Source organism: Octopus sinensis, linkage group LG3 (genome assembly GCF_006345805.1).
Source record: "Octopus sinensis linkage group LG3, ASM634580v1, whole genome shotgun sequence".
NCBI classification, from domain to species: domain Eukaryota; kingdom Metazoa; phylum Mollusca; class Cephalopoda; order Octopoda; family Octopodidae; genus Octopus; species Octopus sinensis.
Window position 1 is genome coordinate 5,100,663 of NC_042999.1, and position 22,106 is coordinate 5,122,768.

Genomic DNA, 22,106 nt, shown 5'->3' on the forward strand with positions numbered 1-22,106 from the left:
AAGTATAGGTACTGGGCTTACAAAGAATAAGTCCCGGAGTTGATTTGCTCGACTAAAGGCGGTGCTCCAGCATGGCCACAGTCAAATGACTGAAACAAGTAAAAGAGTAAAAATGTTCTGGATACTTCTTTTGTCCTTTTTCTCCGTCTTTCAACATAAATCCCACCTCCCTGCAAAATGCTCTCAACAATCAGAAACCATTAATATGCTTTAGTGTTTTTATATTTATACATGTGTGTGATTGGATGTGTATGCATGTCTATGCGTTACCGTGTTTGTATGTGCATCTCTCAATTTCTTATTTCTTTATTGCCCACTCGGGGGGTACACTCTAGAGGGGACAAACAAGGACAGACAAAGGGATTAAGTCGATTACATCGACCCCAGTGCGTAACTGGTACTTAATTTATCGACCCCAAAAGGATGAAAGGCAAAGTCGACCTCGGTGGAATTTGAACTCAGAACGTAACGGCAGACAAAATACCGCTAAGCACTTCGCCCGGCGTGCTAACGTTTCTGCCAGCTAACCGCCTTCTGGTGTGTGTACGTCTATGTATGTGTCTCATTTTCTGGGGTGTGTGTATCTCATTTTTTGATGTGACCGGTCCTTCAGCTCATTATATGCTCAACAATAGAAACAATTTCTTTCCCCCCATACTACAGGCCTGAACATACACCTCCCTGTCTCAGCTGATCATGAATTGCATTGACTTCACTAGTCAGGTAAAATTTGGAAGGTGCACGGGCACAGCAATTTTTCTTAGGGTACAATTTATAAGTTTATAAGTTACCAAACATCACAGAAACCTTGAAAACTTACCTGTTTTAATTGTGCAATACTCAAGCGAGTGAGTTTCTTCAACTTCTTCTTTGATAACTTTGGTACCTCGTCGTCAGCCACTAAGTCCTGTTAGAGAAATAATGCAATGTTCTGTTGAATAAACTTGATTCGTTTGACAATGAAATTATTCAACAGCCAAAAAGATAAACACCTAAATAAATTTAACCCTTTTGTTACTGTATTTATTTAGAGATGCTCTGTGTTTCAATTTAATTATCATTCATCTAGTGTTAGGAACAAAAATTGTGACTAAGGTTTGGTGGAAGATTTTAATTCAAAACTTATGAAAACAAGACATTTGTACTACAGAGCCAGAACCGGTTTCAGCCGGGTTGGTAACAAAAGGGTTAACAACAAAATATAACTTAAAAAGAGAAGGCCAAACAGAAACACTCCTGGAGACAAACCACAACAAACAAATAAAATATAAAAACTTCATTGTAAGTGAGAATCACAGAAAATTATCTAAGCAAGATGAGAAGAAATTTACATACCAGTGTGCCATGTGTCAGCACCATGTAAAAGCACCCATACCTAATGCCACATGGAATGCACCTGTACTGATGCTACATAAAAACACTCAGAGCATCCAGCTGTAGAAACCATGCCAAAACAAGATGACTGGGGCCTGGTGCAGCCCTCCAGTTTGCCAGCTGTTATCAAACTGTCCAACCCATACCAGCACGGAAAGCGGACATTAAATGATGATGATCCTGACCCACCATCACCATCACTACCACCTTATCTCTCCATCTATGCACCAATGATGATGATGATGCTCCACTTTCCCCAACCATAACCTGAAGTAGCACTGAATCACCTCCTACCCAACCCTTCTCCACTACCCTTATCTCTCAACGACCCCTTGACTCTACTTTTCCCTTTCCTTTCTATTAGCCATCTTTTATCTTTCATTCATGCAGTACTTCACCCATCCATGTACAAGGATGTGGTAACAATGCTTTTCCTTCTACTCAACCTTCACATCACCCCGTCTCACTAACTCTTGATACGATCTGATCCCTAACACTCCTGTTACTCCCTCCCCTAACATCGTCATCATTGTTTAACGTCCGCTTTCCATGCTAGCATGGGTTGGACGATTTGACTGAGGGCTGGCCAACCAGATGGCTGCACCAGGCTCCAATCTGATTTGGCAGGGTTTCTACAGCTGGATGTCCTTCCTAACGCCAACCACTCCGAGATTGTAGTGGGTGCTTTTTATGTGCCACCGGCACGGGGGCCAGTCAGGCGGTACTGGCAACGACCTTGCTCGAATCCTTTTACACATGCCACCGGCACAGGTGCCAGTAAGGCGATGCTGGTAACGATCACACTCGAATGGTGCCTTTTACGTGCCACCAGCACGGAGGCCAGTTAGCCGCTCTGGCAACTATCACGCTCGTATGGTGCTCCTAGCACCCTACTAGCACGGGTAACGATCGCACTTGAATGGTGCCTTTTATGTGCCACTGGCACGGAAGCCGGTTAGCCGCTCTGTCAATGATCGCCCTCGTATGGTGCTTTTTTGGTGCTCTTCGCACCCTGCTAGCACTGATGCCAGTCATCAAATTTGATTTTGATTTCACTTGCCTCAACAGGTCTTCGCAAGCAGAGTTTAGTGTCCAAAGAAGGAAAAGGTGCCTCAGTTATTGTCTCCTCAACCACCCTCTTTCAACAAAAAAACCTAACTCCAATAAGACCCGTCTTGGACCCTCAACAAACCACCCAAACCAGTGTTGCCTGTACAATCTGTAAAACAGTTGATATAAGGAAGGGCATACGAAAACGTGGTCCACCAACCCATTGAACTCTCCTATCCATATCAGCATATGGTATGAACGTAAAACAACAATGGTGCTGCTGCCACCTACAATAAAGACTGAATGCTATAACGGTGATAATAAAAAATTAAAAAAAAGGGGAGGAAGTAACTCACTTCATCATCATCTATAATGAGTCCTCGAGCCTTTATAGGGACTTCTTCAGGTTTTTTTTCCTCTTCTCTTCTTTCTTCTGGTCTTTGGAAATCTTTTGGTTTTTCAGGATCTGCAATCTTCAGAAGAAATAAAAAAAAACAACAAATTATGGAAAATATAGAAATGATAAGAATTATACAACTACATTCATTATTCCAGAAATTCAAAAAAAAACCAAACAAAACGTTTTAACCCCTTAGCATTTAAACCAGCCATATCAGACCCAAATATTCTATTTTATGTCCAAACTGGCCAAATCCAGCCGCGCACACCTACCCTAACCCTACAATGTCATTTTAAACATAAACAATCACATCAATCTCTTGAGGCTTTGAGATAATTCAGGATTAATTCGAAACAATGTGAATGTGAAAGCATCACATCTGACAGAGAAATCTGAATGCTGAAGAGTGGAAGTCAATTTTTGGTAAAACTCATTTTTGGTAAAGAAACTCAAAATAATTGCAACTCTGACTTCAAAAAATGTTTGAATATAAAATCAAAGCAGAAAAGATCAGTTTTTCTAGAATTAGGATTAAGCTTACAAAATAGAAGATCGCTTTGGAAAGTGATGACTATGAACAAATTACATTTTTTAAAGCAAATGATATATTTTAACAGCTAAATTACCCTTGTAATCTCACACAAAACATAAAAAAGATTAATTTCATACAAGTTAAATTCGTCCTACAACATAATTTTTCAACATTGATATCAGCATTTACAAATAAATATCTAGGGCTGTAATGAGAACAAATGTTGCCCCAACATACACCAATTTGATCAAAGCATACCTAGAAGTCTAAATAATTTTGCTTTAACTTTATTGCAAATGCTTAACAATTCGTCTCCAGCTGTAATTTATTTATAAAGTATAGTGTAACCTTACAAATACAGTATATTAGGAAATAAAATCACAACTCTTCCTTCACTGTAAACATTCATGTGATTGCAATTGCTGTGGGCTTTGCAAATGTTGCTCGGAAGTTAATTCTTGTCTTCAAACATGAAAATATTGTGCAATATAAAACAAAAATTAGTAAAATACTTTTCATATGACTTCCTAAATCCTAATACATACCTTGAAATTCTCAAATATCTTTGCAAAAACATGGTAGTTAACATCAAAGTGGCCAATATCTAACTGTTCTTGTACATACCTGAAAATAAAATAAAAAAATAGAGTCAACAAAATGTGTGCGTACCCAAAATTATTGACAACCAATAAAAGTAACAAATGAAATACATCTTTTTTATGAACTATACAATAAGATTAAATGTTTAAGACAGGTTGTTAAGATTATCGTTTCCTGACTATCAATTTCATATCTGAAGTGCATACTGACAATGCTTATGGAATGCGCCATAAGAAACAATACTTCTAGAAAAATGGCACATGGTTCAACAAAAAAAAAACATGAAAGAAACAGTGTTCCTATCCCCAGAAGTGACGAAATGCTAGGGTCAGGTGCCTGCCATCCACATCACTCACCATGACAATCCCCACTAAGCCCTTTACACCATGCCCCTCTTCCAATGATGATAGCAACTGGGCTGCCCCACCTGTTGAGAGTTACATGATTGTGTAAAACGTTCAACCAGCAACATTGAGTTGTGGTGGCCATGTGGATTATAGTCTTGCCGGAATATGCTTCCTCACCACCCACCCACCTATTTGATCCGGAGCTTGACCACCAATGTTCAGCAATGTGATGCAGATAGTAGCAGTGATCCTGAGAGAAGTGAGGTCACAACCCCCAGGATCACCAGATATGATGGAAACATGGTATGCTTCGCCTTCTTGGGATCATTATTTCTGAGCCTCATCAACCCACTCAAAGCAGAGTTCCAAACAACCATAATGGTGAAATGTATGTAGGAACATCATCATCATCATCATCGTTTAATGTCCGCTTTCCATGCTGGCATGGGTTGGACGATTTGACTGAGGACTGGCGAACCAGATGGCTGCACCAGATACCAATCTGATCTGGCAGTTTCTACAGCTGGGATGCCCTTCCTAATGCCAACCACTCCGTGAGTGTAGTGGGTGCTTTTACATGCCACTGGCATGAGGGCCAGTCTGGTGGTACTGGCAACGACCATGTTCACATGGTGTTTTTTACGTGCCACTGGCACAGGGGTCAGTCCAGCAGCACTGGCAACGACCTAAACTTGTGTCTACCATAGTTTATGCCTATATAATGATTATGCTTAGTCATAAGGATACTAATAACCTGTTGTTAGAACTGAGGGTGTTCCAGCAACTCAAAACCCGACTGTTCAATGTTGTGGCTATGCATTGTTGTGTAACAATAACACTTGCTTTGACAACAGACCTCAGTGTTTGGTGCTGGTTTCAGTCTGTTGGCCAGCATTTCACTGTAGCCTTCACTAGTGACTGCAGACTAGTTTTCCAGGTAATGTTCCAGTATAGGACTTTTTGCAACCCAAAAAACAGCATCACTTTTTTTGCAGAAGATCAAGTCTTGAATTTCTTTTGCGATGGCAATTCCAGGTGTTTCCACTGCATTCTGTCTTTTCGGGATTCTGGCTCAAACTGATGAGACCCAGGTCTCATCTCCTGTGACTATTCTTTCCAAACAAAATTCACTTTCATTGTTGTAGCCATCAAGTAAGCATTGACAGAGCTCCACACCAATGTACTTGTGTACTTCAGTAAGCTCTCTAGTCACCCATTTTGCACAGTCTTTATAGAAGTGATGCTTGTCGTGGTCGATTTCGCAAGTAGAACCATGAATAATTTACAGTGAACTTGGCACTTTATCGTTGGTCATTCGTCAGTTCACCAGAACCATCTCTTGAGCTAGTTGAGTGTTCATGTTAGCAGTGGAGTTGATGAACATCCTGCTCTCTCTTTTCATGCTCGTCCAGCCATTTTTAAACTTCTTGATCCACTCATACATACCTCTACATGGCAGAGAGCTGTCCCCTTATTGTACTGCAATGAATTTCAGTCCCTGACACGCCTTAAGACCAGAGAAATTGGATCACTGATCTCTTGTTCTGCCTCAGTGCACCCTGTCAGCAGAGTGGCCATGTTTACTCTGTAACACAAGGAAGAAAACTGGAGTGGTCAAGGTCAAACCACGGTTACATGACCACAAAAGTAGCCCCTTTCAGCATGGAAGCACTGAAAGCAGTGTGACTGACCTAAATAAAGTTATGCGGCGAAAGTGGGGGAAACTTTTTGACTTACCTACTTAATTTAATTAATCTTTAATATCAAACTAAAATTAAGTGACAGCATGTTGTCAACTTAATGTGAGAGTCCCATGAAAGGGAAGAATGTTACTGTTATTTAACCCTAGGAAACACTGTTTCCTGTTGGACTTGACTCATTTCCTGTCTCCTTATGTTTTCAAAGTGGAGACAAGCACCTCCACCCAGCAAAGTCAGCATCCAGAGACTAGTTTCAGAGTCCTTGCTCCTCATCAGACTGGAGTAGCATGGCTTGATAGCTGTCGATGCCTATCCACCTTTGAAAACATATATATTTCAAGTGAAATACATTCACTGGGGCTAAATAACAGTAGTATTCTTCCCTTTCATGGGACTGTCACATTAAGTTGACAACATTCTATCACTTTATCGTGCTGCTACTGCATAAATCTCTCAGAAAGTTTTAGAAATGAATTATTTCTATAAACTAAAATTAATTCAACCAAAAATCCAAGATGGAATGAAATCTGTACTTACTCTATTTCCACACTGCGATCATTTTCATCATCTTTAGCAGGTTTTTTCTTTAAGTCATTTGCATCTTGCATGAATTCTGGATGTTTCTTCTTATTCTTCTTTTTCTTCTTCTTCTTTCTTATCCTGTTCTTTAATATGTAAAAAAAAAAGTATATAGAAAAAAAAATGAGATTTTCAAGTATTAAACATGAAAAATGTATTCAAATACATGTTAAAGTAATAAAGAAATAAAAATTAGAATAAACACATATATACATAAATATACAATTATGAACACACACCCCATCATATCTACCTACCTAGTTGTTGTCATCATCATCACTTAACATCTGTATTCCATACCAATATGGGCAGGATGGTCCGAAAGCAACTGGCACAGTCAGAAGGCTGCCCCAAGCTCTGCTGTCTGTTTTTACATGGTTTCTATGACTGGATGCCCTTCCTAATGCCAACCACTTTACAGAGTGTACTGGGTGCTTTTTACGTGTCACCAGCAGCAATGAGGTCACAAAGTAACTTGCAAGACATAACCCTTCAACTGATGGGAATAGTGCTTAGGGACAGAAAAGGTCTCTTGCATTAAAAGGGAAATATGGCTTTGTCTGTCTGTCTGGCTATGTATGTATGTATGTATGTATGTGTGTGTGTGTGTGTGTATGTGTATGTATGTATGTATGTATGTATGTATATATATATATATATATACACACATACACACACACACACGCACATATATACATACCTATATATATTCTTTTATTTGATTCAGTCATTTGACTGTGGACATGCTGAAGCACTATCTTTAGTCGAACAAATCGACCCCAGGACTTATCCTTTGTAAGCCTAGTACTTATTCTATCAGTCTCTTTTGCTGAACTGCTAAGTTACGGGGACATAAGCACACCAGCATCAGTTATCAAGCAATGCTGGTGGGGACAAACACAGACACACAAATATACACACACACATACATTATATATATATATATATATATATATATATATATATATATATATATATATATACGATGGGCTTCTTTCAATTTCCACCTACCAAATCCACTCACAAGGCTTTGGTTGGCTATAGTAGAAGACTATAGGCGCCACACAGTGGGACTGAACCTGGAACCATGTGGTTGGTAAGCAAGTTATTTACCACACAGCCATGCCTCTGTGTGTGTGTGTGTGTGTATATATCAATTCGTTTTGGAAGATTCCCGATGTGAAATCGCATATTGAAACAGATATTGTTGTACTTCGAGATGGTCCTTTTATTAACTTCTTTTGGCCAAATAAACACACACATATTTTTTTTTCTTTGCATATTTATTACTGTCATTTTATTATTTAACACCTGTCTACTGAATGGACTAAGTGAAGCTAGAACACACACAGAAACGAAAAGTGTCGCTGAAGAGGTCATAGATGTGTGACGAAAGATAAAGATGAGAGGAGTGATGAGGAGCCAGCCTTAGCCGTAAGGTACCACTATACTTTCAGAACATCTTCTTGACCATTTCAGAATATATATTTCCCATGAGCTTTCAGTGCTTGTTATTCCTGAGCAAGTGCCACATGCAAAACCTGTTTTCTGCTTTAATCTGCCAGCTTGCATTTTTTAATTATTTATTAAGCTGCATGTGACTATTTTGGATTATATACACATCATTCAAGCATGGCTGATGCCAGTGTCACCTGACTGGCACCTGTGTCGGTGGCATGTAAAAAGTGCCATTCAAGTGTGACCAATGCCAGCACCTCTTGACTGGCACCCATGCTGGTGGCACATACAAAGCACCATTGAGCATGGCTGATGCCAGTGCTGCCTGACTGGCTCCTGTGCCAGTGGAACGTAAAAAGCACCCACTACACTCATGGAGTGGTTGGCATAAGGAAGGGCATCCAGCTGTAGACACTTTGCCAAATCAGATTGGAGACTGGTGCAACCTCCCGGGTTGCCAGTCCTCAGTCAAACTGCCCAACCCATGCCAGCATGGAAAGCAGATGTTAAACAACAAAGATGATGTCAATGATGACATCTACACAAAATCTAACATGTGCCATACTCAATCCAGCATTAGCTGTAGATTTAGACATACATTGTCAAATATAAATTTAGAAGCATAGGACTAACCTCTTTTGCCTTATCTTGACTTTTTATATCGTCATCTTCCTCATCAGCATCATTTAGAGTTGCACTTGTAACAGATATACTTGTAACTTCCTCATCATCCTCTTCTTCAGCATCAGCGATTCTGATTTGATTTTCTGGTACTTCTGAAAATAAAGGTGTTCCAAAAAATATTAGAAACTATTTTTCATTAATCACTTAAGCTCTCATCATGAGATATGTTGTAGCACATATTTTATTTTGCCCTGATAATAAGATAAATCACAAAAGAATCCTTCTGTTTTTTAATAGGTTATGTGGAAAGAATCTGGGGTAGAGAGAGACCCAGGAAGACATGGGACGAGGTGGTGAAGCATGACCCTCGAATGTTGAGCCTCACAGAGGCAATGACGAAAGACAGAGACCTCTGGAGGTATGCTGTGATTGAGAAGACCCAGCAAATAGAGTTCACAGCTGTAACCACACCAGTGTTGCATAACCAGCCCACTCAAAAAGTACCTTGGATCGTAGGGTGACATCCCATGCTTGAGGAGACCTATTGAGTTAAGCACATCAAAATCAAATCAAATGGAAATTGTAGTTGTGACCCCCGTGCCGGTAGCACGTAAAAAGCACCATCCGAATGTGGTCGATGCCAGTGCTGCTTTGACTGGCTTCCATGCTGGTGGCATGCAAAAAGCACCACCTGAACGTGGTCGATGCCAGCTCTTCTGGCCCCTGTACCAATGGCACGTAAAAAACACCCACTACACTCATGGAGTGGTTGGCATTAGGAAGGGCATCCGGCTGTAGAAACATTGCCAGATCAGATTGGAGCCTGGTGCAGCCGCCTGGCTTCCCAGACCCCGGTTGAACTGTCCAACCCATGCCAGCATGGAAAATGGATGTTAGATGATGATGATGCATTTAGTTGCTAAAACAATCTCTTATATTAACAAATCAAAAAGACTATTACAATTATTATTAGCAACTTTTGACGCAGAAAGGTGGCAATAAACATTTCGATCAGAGAATTATTGATATTCAACTTCCGATGTAATCAATTAAAAGATATGAAATCAATCAATAGACAAACAGATTTCACCTAAAATCTAATGTTGTAATAATAAACTCAACAGCTTTCCTGTACGTATTACTGGTACACTGAACTGTGATGATAGTGTTGAAAACATTCAAAGCTCTTACCAGTTTTATCCATATCTTCTGATACTGCACCTATTTCCTGAGCACGTACATCCATAAAAGCGAGAATCTTTTCCAAAGCCTGGGGCAATTTTATCTCTTTCTGCTGTCGTTCAGAAGTCTGTCAATGTAAAAGGAAAGAAAGCAAAAAAAAAATAATAAATAGTAAGGGATTCTCGTATACAATGTGGAAGTTCAGAATCTGTTTATCTGTTAGTGTATTCCTTAAGCTTTGTGAAAACACTCCATTATACCCCAACAGAAGTGTTTTAATCTTTCTTGCATAAAATCCTTGCAGTACAATTCTGGGCTCTGGAACCCAGAGGACAGAAAAATTCTGTACTTTATTTTATCAACAGAGAAAAGAAATTTACAACCTTTGATGAAATGAGACAACAGAAAACAAAAAAAACCCTTGCATACACACAGACATACATATGAAAAATACACACACATACACACATACACTTCTAACAGTGAAAGTGCATACACATCCGTAAAAAGCATAACACAGAAACACATTCACAGGACGTGTGCAGGAGTGTTATATATATACATACACGTGGAGGCACAATGGCCCAGTGGTTAGGGCAGCGGACTCGCAGCCGTAGGATCGCGGTTTCGATTCCCAGACCGGGTGTTGTGAGTGTTTATTGAGCGAAAACACCATAAAGCTCCACGAGGCTCCGGCAGGGGATGGTGATCCCTGCTGTACTCTTTCACCACTCTTTCTCTCACTCTTTCTTCTGTTGGCCTGCTTGCTTAGCCAGCAAGGTGGCGTCATTCAAACGCTAAAACAGTGCAAACACATTGTGACCAGCGATGTGTAACATCTGATGGTCTGGTCGGTCACATAAAAAAAAAAAAAATACACACACACACACTAGCAATGCGCCTACAGCCACATTGTATTATTTGTTCCTTTCTTTTGGGCAGAATCGGCACATGAGGAATATGAAGCAAACAACTCTTCTTTATAAACATGTTTTAGAGTCATTTTCTGATGAACAACTCTGCAGTTGCTGTCCACCCAATTCAGGACTGAAATCAGATCCGCAGCTCCATTCCAATAATACATTGTGTAGTAATATATTTAAGTTATGAGACCCAAATGACACATGGCTCTAATTAAATCGTTAGTATATGTTGTGCGTGACAGGGAGAGTATTCATCACCATTATCATTTAACGTCTGTTGTCCATGCTGGCATGGGTTGGATGGTTTGACCAGGAATGGTAAGCTGGAAGGCTGCGCCAGGCTTTAGTCTGATTTGGCATGGTTTTCAACAGCTGGATGCCCTTCCTAACACCAACCACTCCAAGAGTGTAATGGGTGCTTTTTAGGTGCCATTTGCATGACACCGGTATCTGCCACGACTGCGATTCTGCTCGGCTTGATGGGTCTTCTACTCAAGCACAACATGATGCCAAAGGTCCTGGTCATTGCTTCTGTAAAACCCAACACTTGAAAGGAACTCGGCCACTTTGCCCCATAAGGCCCAACACTCAAAAGACACTCAGCCACTTTGCCCTCATGGGGCCCAAAACTCAAAAGGAACTTGAAAGTGGAAATTTCAGACTTACCTGAGATTTTGTATCTATTGCTGTCGTAGTGTGAGTTCCCATGTTAGACTGACCTGCAATCATATTTGCACTGCTTGAATTGCCCGAGGTGGACGTAGAAGAAACTATCGGTACATTCGGCTGACTGGTCATTAAAGACATAGGCGGTTGTAGTGATGGTGGTGGAGGCGGGGGAATATTCTGTTGCTGGGGCGGAGGCTGGTTGGTCATGGTGGCCGCTATCTGAGGTGGAGGCGGAGGTGGCATGCCCTGAGGTTGCGGTGGCATTCCTTGAGGAGGAGGGACTCCCTGATGTGGGGGTGGGATACCTTGTGGGGGCGGAGGAGGAGGAATGCCTTGTGGAGGTGGAGGAATACTCTGAAGGGAAGGGGGAGGAGGTGGTGGTGGTGCCATGCTCTGTGGAGGACCTGGTGGCTGCAATCCCGACGTTGGTGGTGGCGGTGGAGGCGGTGGCGGAGGTGGACCACTAGCCTGGGTCACAAACTGTGGAGGGGGGAGCTGATTTTCTGAACTTTGAGGGGGTGGTGGAGGTGGAATAGGCATCATTTGAGCTGCAAGAGACAAAATCAGATATTTTATTAGTGATTATAATAATATTTCTTTTTTTTTTTTATTGCCCACAAGGGGCTAAACATAGAGGGGACAAACAAGGACAGACAAAGGGATTAAGTTGATTACATCGACCCCAGTGCGTATCTGGTACTTAATTTATTGACCCCGAAAGGATGAAAAAGCAAAGTTGACATCAGCGGAATTTGAACTCAGAACGTATAGACAGACGAAATATTTCGCATTTCACCCAGCGTGCTAACATTTCTGCCAGATCGCCGCCTTATCATAATAATATATTAACATTTACATGTATTAATAGTTTAAATAATAATTTCTTATGCATTGGTGCCACATAAAAAGCACTCCTACCAGTCCAGGTATAAAGCACCCATGCTGGTGCAACACGTAAAGCACCTGTGCCGGTGTCACGTTATTTTGTCTTTTAAATGATATCAATTCAAAGACATAAAGAACTAAACCAAAAACAGCAAAACCTTGAATTAAAGGAGAGGTGGTCACCTGATTGCATTTGGTGATGCATGAATTTTTGTTGCTCTTCTTTCTGTGCAGCCTCTTGTTGTTGTTGTATGATAGCCAGTTGTTGTTGGCGCATCATCTCTGCTTCATCTGCCTGGTGCTGATCTAGAATCATCTGTTAGGAAACAAAATGGTAAAAAAAACCATTAACAAAGCAAATAAATTTCTCACCAAAGACTAACATGAACACGCTGTGAGGGGGTTTAACCCTTTCGTTACCAACCCAGCTGAAACCGCCTCTCGCTCTGCAGTACAAATGTCTTGTTTTCATAAGTTTTGAATTAAAACCTTCCACCAAACCTTAGTCTCAATTTATGTTCCTAACACTAGCTGAATAATAACTAAGTTATTTTACTAAATTCTTTGTTATATTTAAAATTAATTGAAAGAAACTCAGAGCATCTCAACAGAAATATGGTAACAAGATGGTTAACTCTTGAATATAAATGGAACACAAAAATATACTGGAAGTGCAAGTATTCAAATTTAAACCAATAGCATGAAACATTAATGTCCTCATATCCAATTTTAAATATTATCATAAATCTCTTTAGTACCACCTTGGTAATGCTTGTCCAGGAGGGGTCATGCCCTGTCAACCTTCTCTCCCAACCCACATGTCATTCCCTAACACCCAAAAAGCACTGGTGCTAGTGTCATGTAAGAGCACTGAGTACATTCTGTAAAGTAGTTGGCATTAGGAAGGGTATCAAGCCATAGAAACCAGGCCGAAGCAGACAAGTGGAGTCTGGCGTGGATCCTGGCTTTTGCCAGCTCCTGTCAAACTGTCCAACCTGTTCCAACATGGAAAACAGGCAACAAATGATGATGATGATGACAATGATTTCTACCAACTCCCTTCAAAGGCAAACTTTATTCATTAATTTCTTTCTATTTGCTTTTTGCTTCTGAGTCTTCTTTTTACTCCCCCTGAAGTCACTCCCTATCAAACCAGACCAAGCACCCACTACATTCCTCACTTGCAAAAGTTTCAGTATTTACAATTATCTGCCATTCTCATCATCATTGTTTAACGTCTCTTTTCCATGCTAGCATGGGTTGGACGGTTCAGCCGGGGTCTGGGAACCCAGGAGGCTGCACCAGGCTCCAGTCTGATCTGGCAGTGTTTCTACAGCTGGATGCCCTTCTTAACGCCAACCACTCCGTGAGTGTAGTGGGTGCTTTTTACGTGCCAGGCGAGGCTGGCAACGGCCACAGAAAGCCAATCTTTCAATGATCCTTAATAGTCTTCATCTCTCTTCATGCTTTGTACTCAATCATAACTTCTGTATATCTATTAATATTCCCATTCTGGTGTCTCCCCCCATGACCAACCACAACACACATAACTGCCATCAATTCTTAAACATTTCATAAAGCCAATTCTTTTGATTTTTACCCTTCCTACTAAGAACAAAGCACAAAATAGAGATGCTGATATCAAACTTAAGCAGAGCACAGGTGCCCTTCTTGTGGAGGTTTATGGATCATGAGATGATGAAGGATTCTCATAGTTACCCTTTGTTGCTGTTTTATTAACATCTGTTGCTGTTTCTCAGCCTCCAATAATTGCTGCTGCTGTTGAACTTTCTCCATCAATTGAAGGTATTCTCCTCCGGCAGCAGAACCAGCAGGTGATGCGTTGGGGCCGGAGGGTGGAGGCGGTGGAGGTTGTGGTAATGGTGGTTGTGGTGGTCCTTGCTGGGACATGACGGCTGCTACAGCCGCTGCTGCTGCAGCTTGCTGCTGATGCTGTTGAAGGGCCAACATCTGTTGCTGGAGAACAACTTTTTGTTGAAGTTCTTCATCCATTTCAGAAGGACCAGCCTGAAGAAAAAAAAGAAAATGTCATGAAATTAATGATTAGAAATAAAAATACTAATCTCTCTATATATAAAGCTGAAGTTATCTGTGTATGGCAGGTTTGGTAGCCTTCAACTAACACTATCTCCTCCGAGACCCTGCGGCACCAGTTGACCAAAATTGAGAGTATGATAGAAGAAGGCTTGCTCTTCCTTACGTAGAAGAAAAAATTCAAATCGGACCATGTTAACACCAAAAACGTGCTTTTTTTTCTATGAAAATCCCTATTTTTTACGATTTTTTTTTACTGCTGTGTCGCCATTTTTCGGTGTATTTCAACCAGAAAAATGTTCACTGAAAGAGAATAACAAGCTACATAATGCAAAATTTTTACTTTTCAAAAATTCCAATTCTAAAGGGTCGAAAAGAAAACAAGCCCGAGCAACGCTGGGCTATACTGCTAGTTACTAATACAGTCATTTTGTTATTTTAAAAGAAAATAAAATGTTTTACAAGATGGGAAATATTTTATCTGAAAACAAACGTTGAAACAAAAATGTATTAATTGTTGTCATTCATTTGTTTATATTTGGTCACAGGTTCCAGTCTTTTGCCACTTTTAGGATTGATCTTGACATCTGCCACTTTTGGTTTCCAGCAGAAATTCTTGCATTCTTTCACTTGTTTTATTCCTTCAACTGCAGTTATGGTAGGGCACTGCTATTAATAGTTTCAACTGCTACACCGATCCCCTCCATCACTACTCATTCAACTACGGTAATTATAAGAGTGGAACTGCATATTTCTCACTCTCCATCCTTGCCATTCACACTCCCTGGAACCTATTCCTTTTTTCCCCACAAACTCTCAGTATCATCCCTTCCTTCCTTAATTTCTCCTGCCCCTCTGCTATACAACCTTCATTTTGCAAATGGCTCCCTTGCCCCTATTACCTCTCTCTTGCTCCCTCCCACCTTATGTATCTGATTTCACCCCTAACAATTTGCACCTCTTTCATGTATCACCCCTTCCCCACTCACTTCACACCATCTCCGCAGCTACCTCCAACAAATATTCATAAATGACCATACCCCCACCCATGTTCACTACCCACTCTATTTCCCTCTATCCATCTTCTACTTGCCTCTCACACTAGTCGGCGTTTGTGAGAGATGCAGCATTGAGGATGAATGAAGCCAGCTCAACCCACCCCGGGTGAATGCTGTCTCAAAAAAAAAGAAAACTTGCTCACCCACCCATACCACATCTCTTTCATTCACCTTCTTGCAACTTGAAGATACGCCCAGATACATCTTCACCCACCATTCTCCTTTCTCTTCCGACTGGGGTAGCCAAATATCTCCCTTACATCAAGACACTTGTCCCTCTCTCTCTATTATTAACCATCTTGCCAACAACCACCTTGAGCACCTTTTTGAGCTCCATGTGTCTAACACATGTAGGCATGCCTACAAAATCAGAAAACAGCACAGCTCGCATGACTTTCAGAAACATTTTTTCTCACTCAGAGTTGCTGAAGCATGGAATAAACTATCTGCATCAGTTGCTAGTTGCAGAGACATTGCATCCTTTAAAACTTCCATGCTTCCTGAAATTCGCCAACACTACACTTGATATCCCCCCACCTCCATACGCATGCACACATGTATATCATGACTTATACACTGGCCACTTTCCTGACTTTTGTACATAATTCTATAAACTATACATGCAACTGTTGTACCTCTATTCACCATTCTTCAAGTAAATCTAAAAAATACTATTATCAGATAACGAATATGCAATATGCTCACAAGAATAAAAATATATAAATTAACATACATCTTCATCCGATGCTGGATCCAGGTCCACGTCTGATCTTGAAGATGACATTTGTTGCTTCTTCTTGTTCCTGTCGGAAGAAAATTATTTAAACAAATTATATCACACTTGTCTGTAAAATAAATCCTTATCAATATGATGTTAAGTTTCAGCAGAAAATATTTATCCAGTTATATCTTTGGTTAATCTTTGGTTAATATGCAGTTGTTTAATAATATATTAATGCATCAATATGCATGGATAGCTAATATATTGATCCTGTAGATTGCTATATATTATGTATCTCAGGCCACCTTCGGTCATGGCTGACCATGGGTATCACGTCTGTCCATTTATTGTCTAGGTCGGGCCGCTCGGCTTGAGCAGCGTCTCCTGTGGCTATGGAGACCAATGCGAGAATGACAGTCTCGGTCGCATCTGTGTGTGGATTCTGGTCTGTCGATCCGTTACTTTGGGCTCACTTTTCTGCAGCTAACAGCCTCTCTTCACCAATCCGTAACTGTTTGAGAAGTGTGCTTTTCCACCTGGTGCAGCCCACTGCCAGGTCCTCCCAGGAGTTGATGTCGATGTTGAGAACCTTCATGTCCCTCCTGCACACATCCTTGCACCTCAACTGCAGGCAGCCCTTGTTCCTCTGTCCTGCTGCGAGTTCTCCATAGAGAATGTCTTTTGAGATTCGGCTGTCCTCCATACAGCAAACATGGCCTAGCCAGTGTAGTCGACATTGTCTCAGCAAGGTGTACATGGAAGAGAGGCCAGCATGAGTTAGGACATCAGTGTTGGTCACCTTGTCCTGTACAATGACCTTATATATATATATATATATATATATATATATATATATATATATATATATATAATATATATATATATATATGTACAGGGTCGGCCTTAGGAGGTACAGGGCCCAATTGGTAACAATTTTGGTGGGCCTCTGGTTCCCAGTCAACTTGCACCAAGGTCTATAGAATCATAAAAATATAAAAATCCAGCCACTGAAACTATGCTACCATCCAGTGCTACGTAAAAGCACTCAGTCCACACTGTAAAGTGGTGGTGTTAGGAAGGACATCCAGATCTAGAAACCAAGCCAAAACAAACTATTTCTTATTTCTTTATTGCCCACAAGGGGCTAAACACAGAGGGGACAGACAAAGACATTAAGTCAATTACATTGACCCCAGTGCATAACTGGTACTTAATTCATCCACTCCGAAAGGATGAAAGGCAAAGTCGACCTCGGCGGAATTTGAACTCAGAACGGTGGACGAAATAGCACAAAGCATTTCGCCTGGCATGCTAATGTTTCTGCCAGCTCGCCAAAACAAACTATGGAACCTGGTGCAGCTCTTGATCTTCATCATCATCATTGTTTGACCCTGGTCTTACCAGTTCCTGTCAAGCAGTCCAGCCCATTCTTTCTACAGAAAGAGGTAAATCAATTAAGGAACCCTAACTCATGTACCGAACCAAAAACACACAGGAGGAAATAAAGCTTTTCAAATTGTACTTACCTTGAACGAGATTTCATATTTGTATTTCAAATTTGATCCTAGTTGACCAAAATAGACAATTCTGAAAGGTCAAAAAAAAAAATTTAATCAATAACGTTTTAGTTTTAGAAAGATTTTAGTTTCATGTACCATACCTTTTCCTCTAATTCCTTTGTGTTCTGAATTCTAATCTAATCTAATCAGAATCTACTTAGCAGTTAATCTTTTCAGGTTCAATAAAATAAACACTTATATCGAAATGGGCAACCTCATGGCTCCAGGTTCAATCCCACTGCGTGGCACCTTCAGTTCTCCATGAGTGCTGGTACCACATAGAAAAGCACTGGTGATGGTGTTATGTTAAAAGCACTGGTGACAATACCAAGTAAATAACAACCAGTACACTCTGTAAAGTGGTTGGCATTAGGAGGGGCATTCATCTATAGAAACCATGCCAAGTATCTTCTACTATAGCGTTGGGTTGACCAAAGTCTTGTGAGTGATTTTGGTAAACGAAAACAGAACCAAGCCCATCACACACAAGTGTGTCTCCTATTACCACTTGACAACTGGCGTTGGTGCATTTACGTCCCTGTAACTTAGCTGTTCGCCAAAATACACTAACAAAGTAAGTACCAGCCTTAAGTACTGGGATCGATTCGTTCGACTAAAAATTCTTCGAGGTGGTACCCCAGCATGGCCACGGCCTAATGGCGAAAGCAAGTAAAAGATAGAAAGATGGAATGAAGAAAGCAAGGCAATTACCGCAAAACAATATTCTCCAGAATGCAAAGATGGCGAAAGAGAATGAGAAGAAAGGAGAAAATATTGTCAGAGGTGGAACTACATAACACCATTATTTCTGCTGGTTTTTAAGCATAATTAGATCTTGAAATCAGAAAGTTTGTTGTTTATGTAATGTTGTTTATAATTAGAAACGTCTAAGTTATCTAAATAAACACTTCTCTCCTCGCAAGACACGTTTTTAAGATGACATTATTTTGCCTCCCAAAAGTAAACAAAATTCCGGTTTCCATTTTGTGTCAGTAATCAAAACCATGTTTTTATGCATTCTCCCATTTCTTCGAAATTCACCAAATTCACTGATAAAATTAATTAAAATTTAATAAACAATGAACATGATATAACAACAGTAGATCAATATAATTAAAATAAGGATAATAAACCCGAGTTGACAATAACAAATAGAGATATAAGTGGAAGTGTGATGGGTTTTTGGTGTATTTACAATGATTTGTGGCCAAAGGGAAAATGTGGGAGTGAAAAATAATAATAATATTTAAAAGGGAAAAGAGAGGCAAAAAGAAGAAAAATTAAGGGAGGACTGTGAAATTTGGAAGTGTTTTGTGCAACGTTTGAATATTTAAAACAATAAATTAGTAATTATGGTAATGATTGCATTAATTGTAATTAGTAATTATTAAGATTAAAAACAGGTTTGGATTTGTTTGTATTATTTTGAGACATTAAACAGAGATAAAACGATATAAAGGAACGATTTAAATGTGATCCAGGAGAGAAATAAATAAAGTTGCAGATTGAAAATGTAATTAAAGGAGAAAAGTGAAATAAATTAATTAAGGAAAGAAATTAATTGAAAGTTAATTGGAGGTGAGTGGAATAAAGTGACGGAGGAGGTAAAAGATATGAGACGAACAATACGTAGGAGAGGAAGTTGGAGAAATGGAGAAGAAAGAACTCACCGAGGAATTAATTTGGATTTATTTTCGTGAATCAAATAAAAAGAGAAAAAATCCCAGAAAAGAAAATCCTGGGCAAACGCGGTCATTAACCGGAAGTTCTAGCGTAAACCGGGATTGCAATGTCGTAATAACGTCAAGTGTTTCATTTTATTATACAAAACGTTTGGAAATCGTTCAATGTTTCTCACTTTAATTATAAAAATTATAACTATGAAATGATAACATTCATTTTGTTATATAATTAAAAATTATATATATGAAAACATCGACTGCATGAAGGAATATTCTTATTTAATAAAAATATTCGTTATATATTTCCTAAAACCAAAATCTTGCAAATTCCTTTCGTTTATAAAGCCTTTTATTCAAAAGAATCCAAAGTGCAACAAATATTCCTTAATTATTGACAAAATATCAAAATAACGACAGTAATGAAGGTTTGTGCCGTAAATGATGATTTAAGACCAAAGGAGTTATCTCCCTTCTTCATTGGGTTACTCTTAAGATCAAGGTTCCCAAGTTTCCAATTGAAAGCCTTAAAACCCAGAAAATGTGTTTTGTGTGCATGCCATTGCATTATCCGATGCATCTCTTCTTTGTTTGAGATTATAAACTGTGATTTGAGGTTCATCGCTGTTTTCATTGTTGTTTACTGCCATGTCAGCTCTGATCTGGTTGACTTTTAATCAAAGCAATTCAACTGTCATTCCTCCCCGCTATTCAGTTTGCTTTTTAAGACACATCTCACAGTCTACACAACTCATATGTGCCGTCCCAGTTTTAAAATGATAGAGCTCTAGAACAGAAGGGCCTCAGAGTTAACCTAGCAGAAACCAAAGCCTTAGTAATTAGGAAAGCAGGCAAATCACAAATCCCTTCAGGTAGATGGACCTGCTCAATCTGTAGAAAAGGCGTAGGTAGAAATTCCATAAGATGTACCTGGTGTAAGCTATAGATACATAAGAGGTGCAGCAATATCAAAGGAAAGTTAACAGGAAAATTAGTTTTTGTGTGTGGTAGGTGTACAGGTACAATCAACGCTATAAATGTTCAGAAAATGGACAATGAAATGCCGGATGGAGGGGGACTAGAAGTAGTCGATAACTTCCTTTACCTATGTGACCATATCAGTAGCAGGGGAGGATGTTCCAAGAGTGTACCTGTGAGAATAAGAATAGGTTGGGCAAAATTCAGAGAGCTCCGACCTCTGTTGGTAACAAAGTGCTTCTCTCTCAGAACAAAAGGCAGATTATATAATGCCTGTGTGTGAACAGCCATACTACACAGTAGTGAAACATGGGCTGTGACTGCCAAGGACATGTGTAGGCTTGAAAGAAATGAAGCCAGTATGCTCCACTGGATGTGTAATGTCAGTGTGCATGTATGACAGAGTGTAAGCGTTTTGAGAGAAATGCTGGGCATAAGAGGCTGTAGAAACTAACACTTCATTTTTCCAAGATGAGATTCGAAACCAAATTGAAGGATTCTTGCTTCTCTGATCCACCACTGGCCAAACAGGCACGAAAGAAAATGTAGTGGGAAATGGTGTAGCAAAAGATGTTGAGGTAGCAGAGGTAAAAGGCATGTGGACATCAAAGTAAAACAAAGGAAAAGCCTCAGATTGATTTTGAAATAATTTATTTAATCAACTCTTACATTTATTTGTTCACTACATGACATTACCAACTTGTTTTGAGTTACTGAAGAAGCAAATAAACAGGAGAAATACTGTGTCGATGTGATGAGGTAGAACCAGACATGTTTTGTGTCTGTGTGTGCGTTGGTCATTCAGTTGTGTCCGTTTATGTTCTGCGACTACTACTGTGTTGGGTCGTTGATGTTGAATATGTGGTTGGCTGCTTGACCGGTGCAAGTTACTTGATAGTTCGCCTGGTGATGGCTGTCTCCACCATCTCTTGACGGATTGCTGTATTTATAATGGTCATGACAGCTAGAAGGACAGACATACCACAGGAACAATTTCTACCTATGTAGGTTGCCTCCTGTCCGCTTGAACCTTGAATGACATGGCTCAAGTTGTAGGTCGAAGGGAAATCCATCCATTACTTTTTGACAGGACAAAGAAATTTCTTTCACACCTGTTTGGCCAGTGGTGGATCAGACGAGCAAGAATCCTTAGACACCCATAAAATTATTAACCATCTTACTAGCAATAACTCTGAGCACCTCTTCAAACTCCACCTGTCTAACACCTGTGGACATGTTTACAAAGTCAGAAAACAAAACAGCTCCCATGACTTTCGGAAACATTTTTTCACGCTAAGAATTGCTGAAGCATGGAACAAACTGCTGGCATCAGTTGTTAGCTGTCGGATCACTGCATCCTTCAAAACTTCCATGCTTCGTGAGATTTGCCAAAACTACACCTGACTTTCTCCCCTTCATACACACACAAGCATGTATCTGACTCATACACTGTTCACTTCCCAGACATTTGTACATTACTGCATATGCTTTATATGCACTTTTGACAAGTTGTGGTGCACCTGAGCACTGTATACAATAATTTCATTATTATTATTATTATTAGATTTGGTTTCAAATCTCAGCTCAGAAAAAAGGAAGTGTTAGTTTTTACACTACTCCACTTTTAATGCTGTTAGTACTTTTCTGACCTTGTCAACAAAATTCATATTTTTTCCGTTTAAATGATTTTGCAGAATAAATGATAATCAGATGGGGGAAATGCCTGGCGAGTA

The 22,106-nt window shown here is 39.9% G+C and overlaps 1 protein-coding gene across 2 annotated transcripts in view; it reads right to left on the reverse strand.

Annotated features, from left to right (window-relative positions):
• Positions 1-19,471, reverse strand: part of LOC115209325 (splicing factor 3B subunit 2) — a 33,688-nt gene extending 14,217 nt beyond the window's left edge. Inside the window, exons 1-12 of one of the 2 annotated variants that reach the window (XM_029777682.2) lie at positions 19,387-19,471; positions 17,684-17,744; positions 16,170-16,239; positions 14,043-14,351; positions 12,507-12,639; positions 11,436-11,986; positions 9,856-9,973; positions 8,674-8,816; positions 6,541-6,668; positions 3,902-3,980; positions 2,781-2,897; positions 821-907 (exon numbers count right to left, since the gene is read on the reverse strand). In XM_029777682.2, coding sequence (XP_029633542.1) covers positions 821-907; positions 2,781-2,897; positions 3,902-3,980; positions 6,541-6,668; positions 8,674-8,816; positions 9,856-9,973; positions 11,436-11,986; positions 12,507-12,639; positions 14,043-14,351; positions 16,170-16,239; positions 17,684-17,700 — 1,752 coding nt within the window. In that variant the 5' untranslated portion in view covers positions 17,701-17,744; positions 19,387-19,471. Of the gene's footprint in view, positions 1-820; positions 908-2,780; positions 2,898-3,901; positions 3,981-6,540; positions 6,669-8,673; positions 8,817-9,855; positions 9,974-11,435; positions 11,987-12,506; positions 12,640-14,042; positions 14,352-16,169; positions 16,240-17,683; positions 17,745-18,427; positions 18,480-19,386 lie in introns of those variants that run through there. The other variant, XM_036500831.1, reaches the window with a different exon arrangement.
• Positions 19,472-22,106: the final 2,635 nt, after the last annotated feature.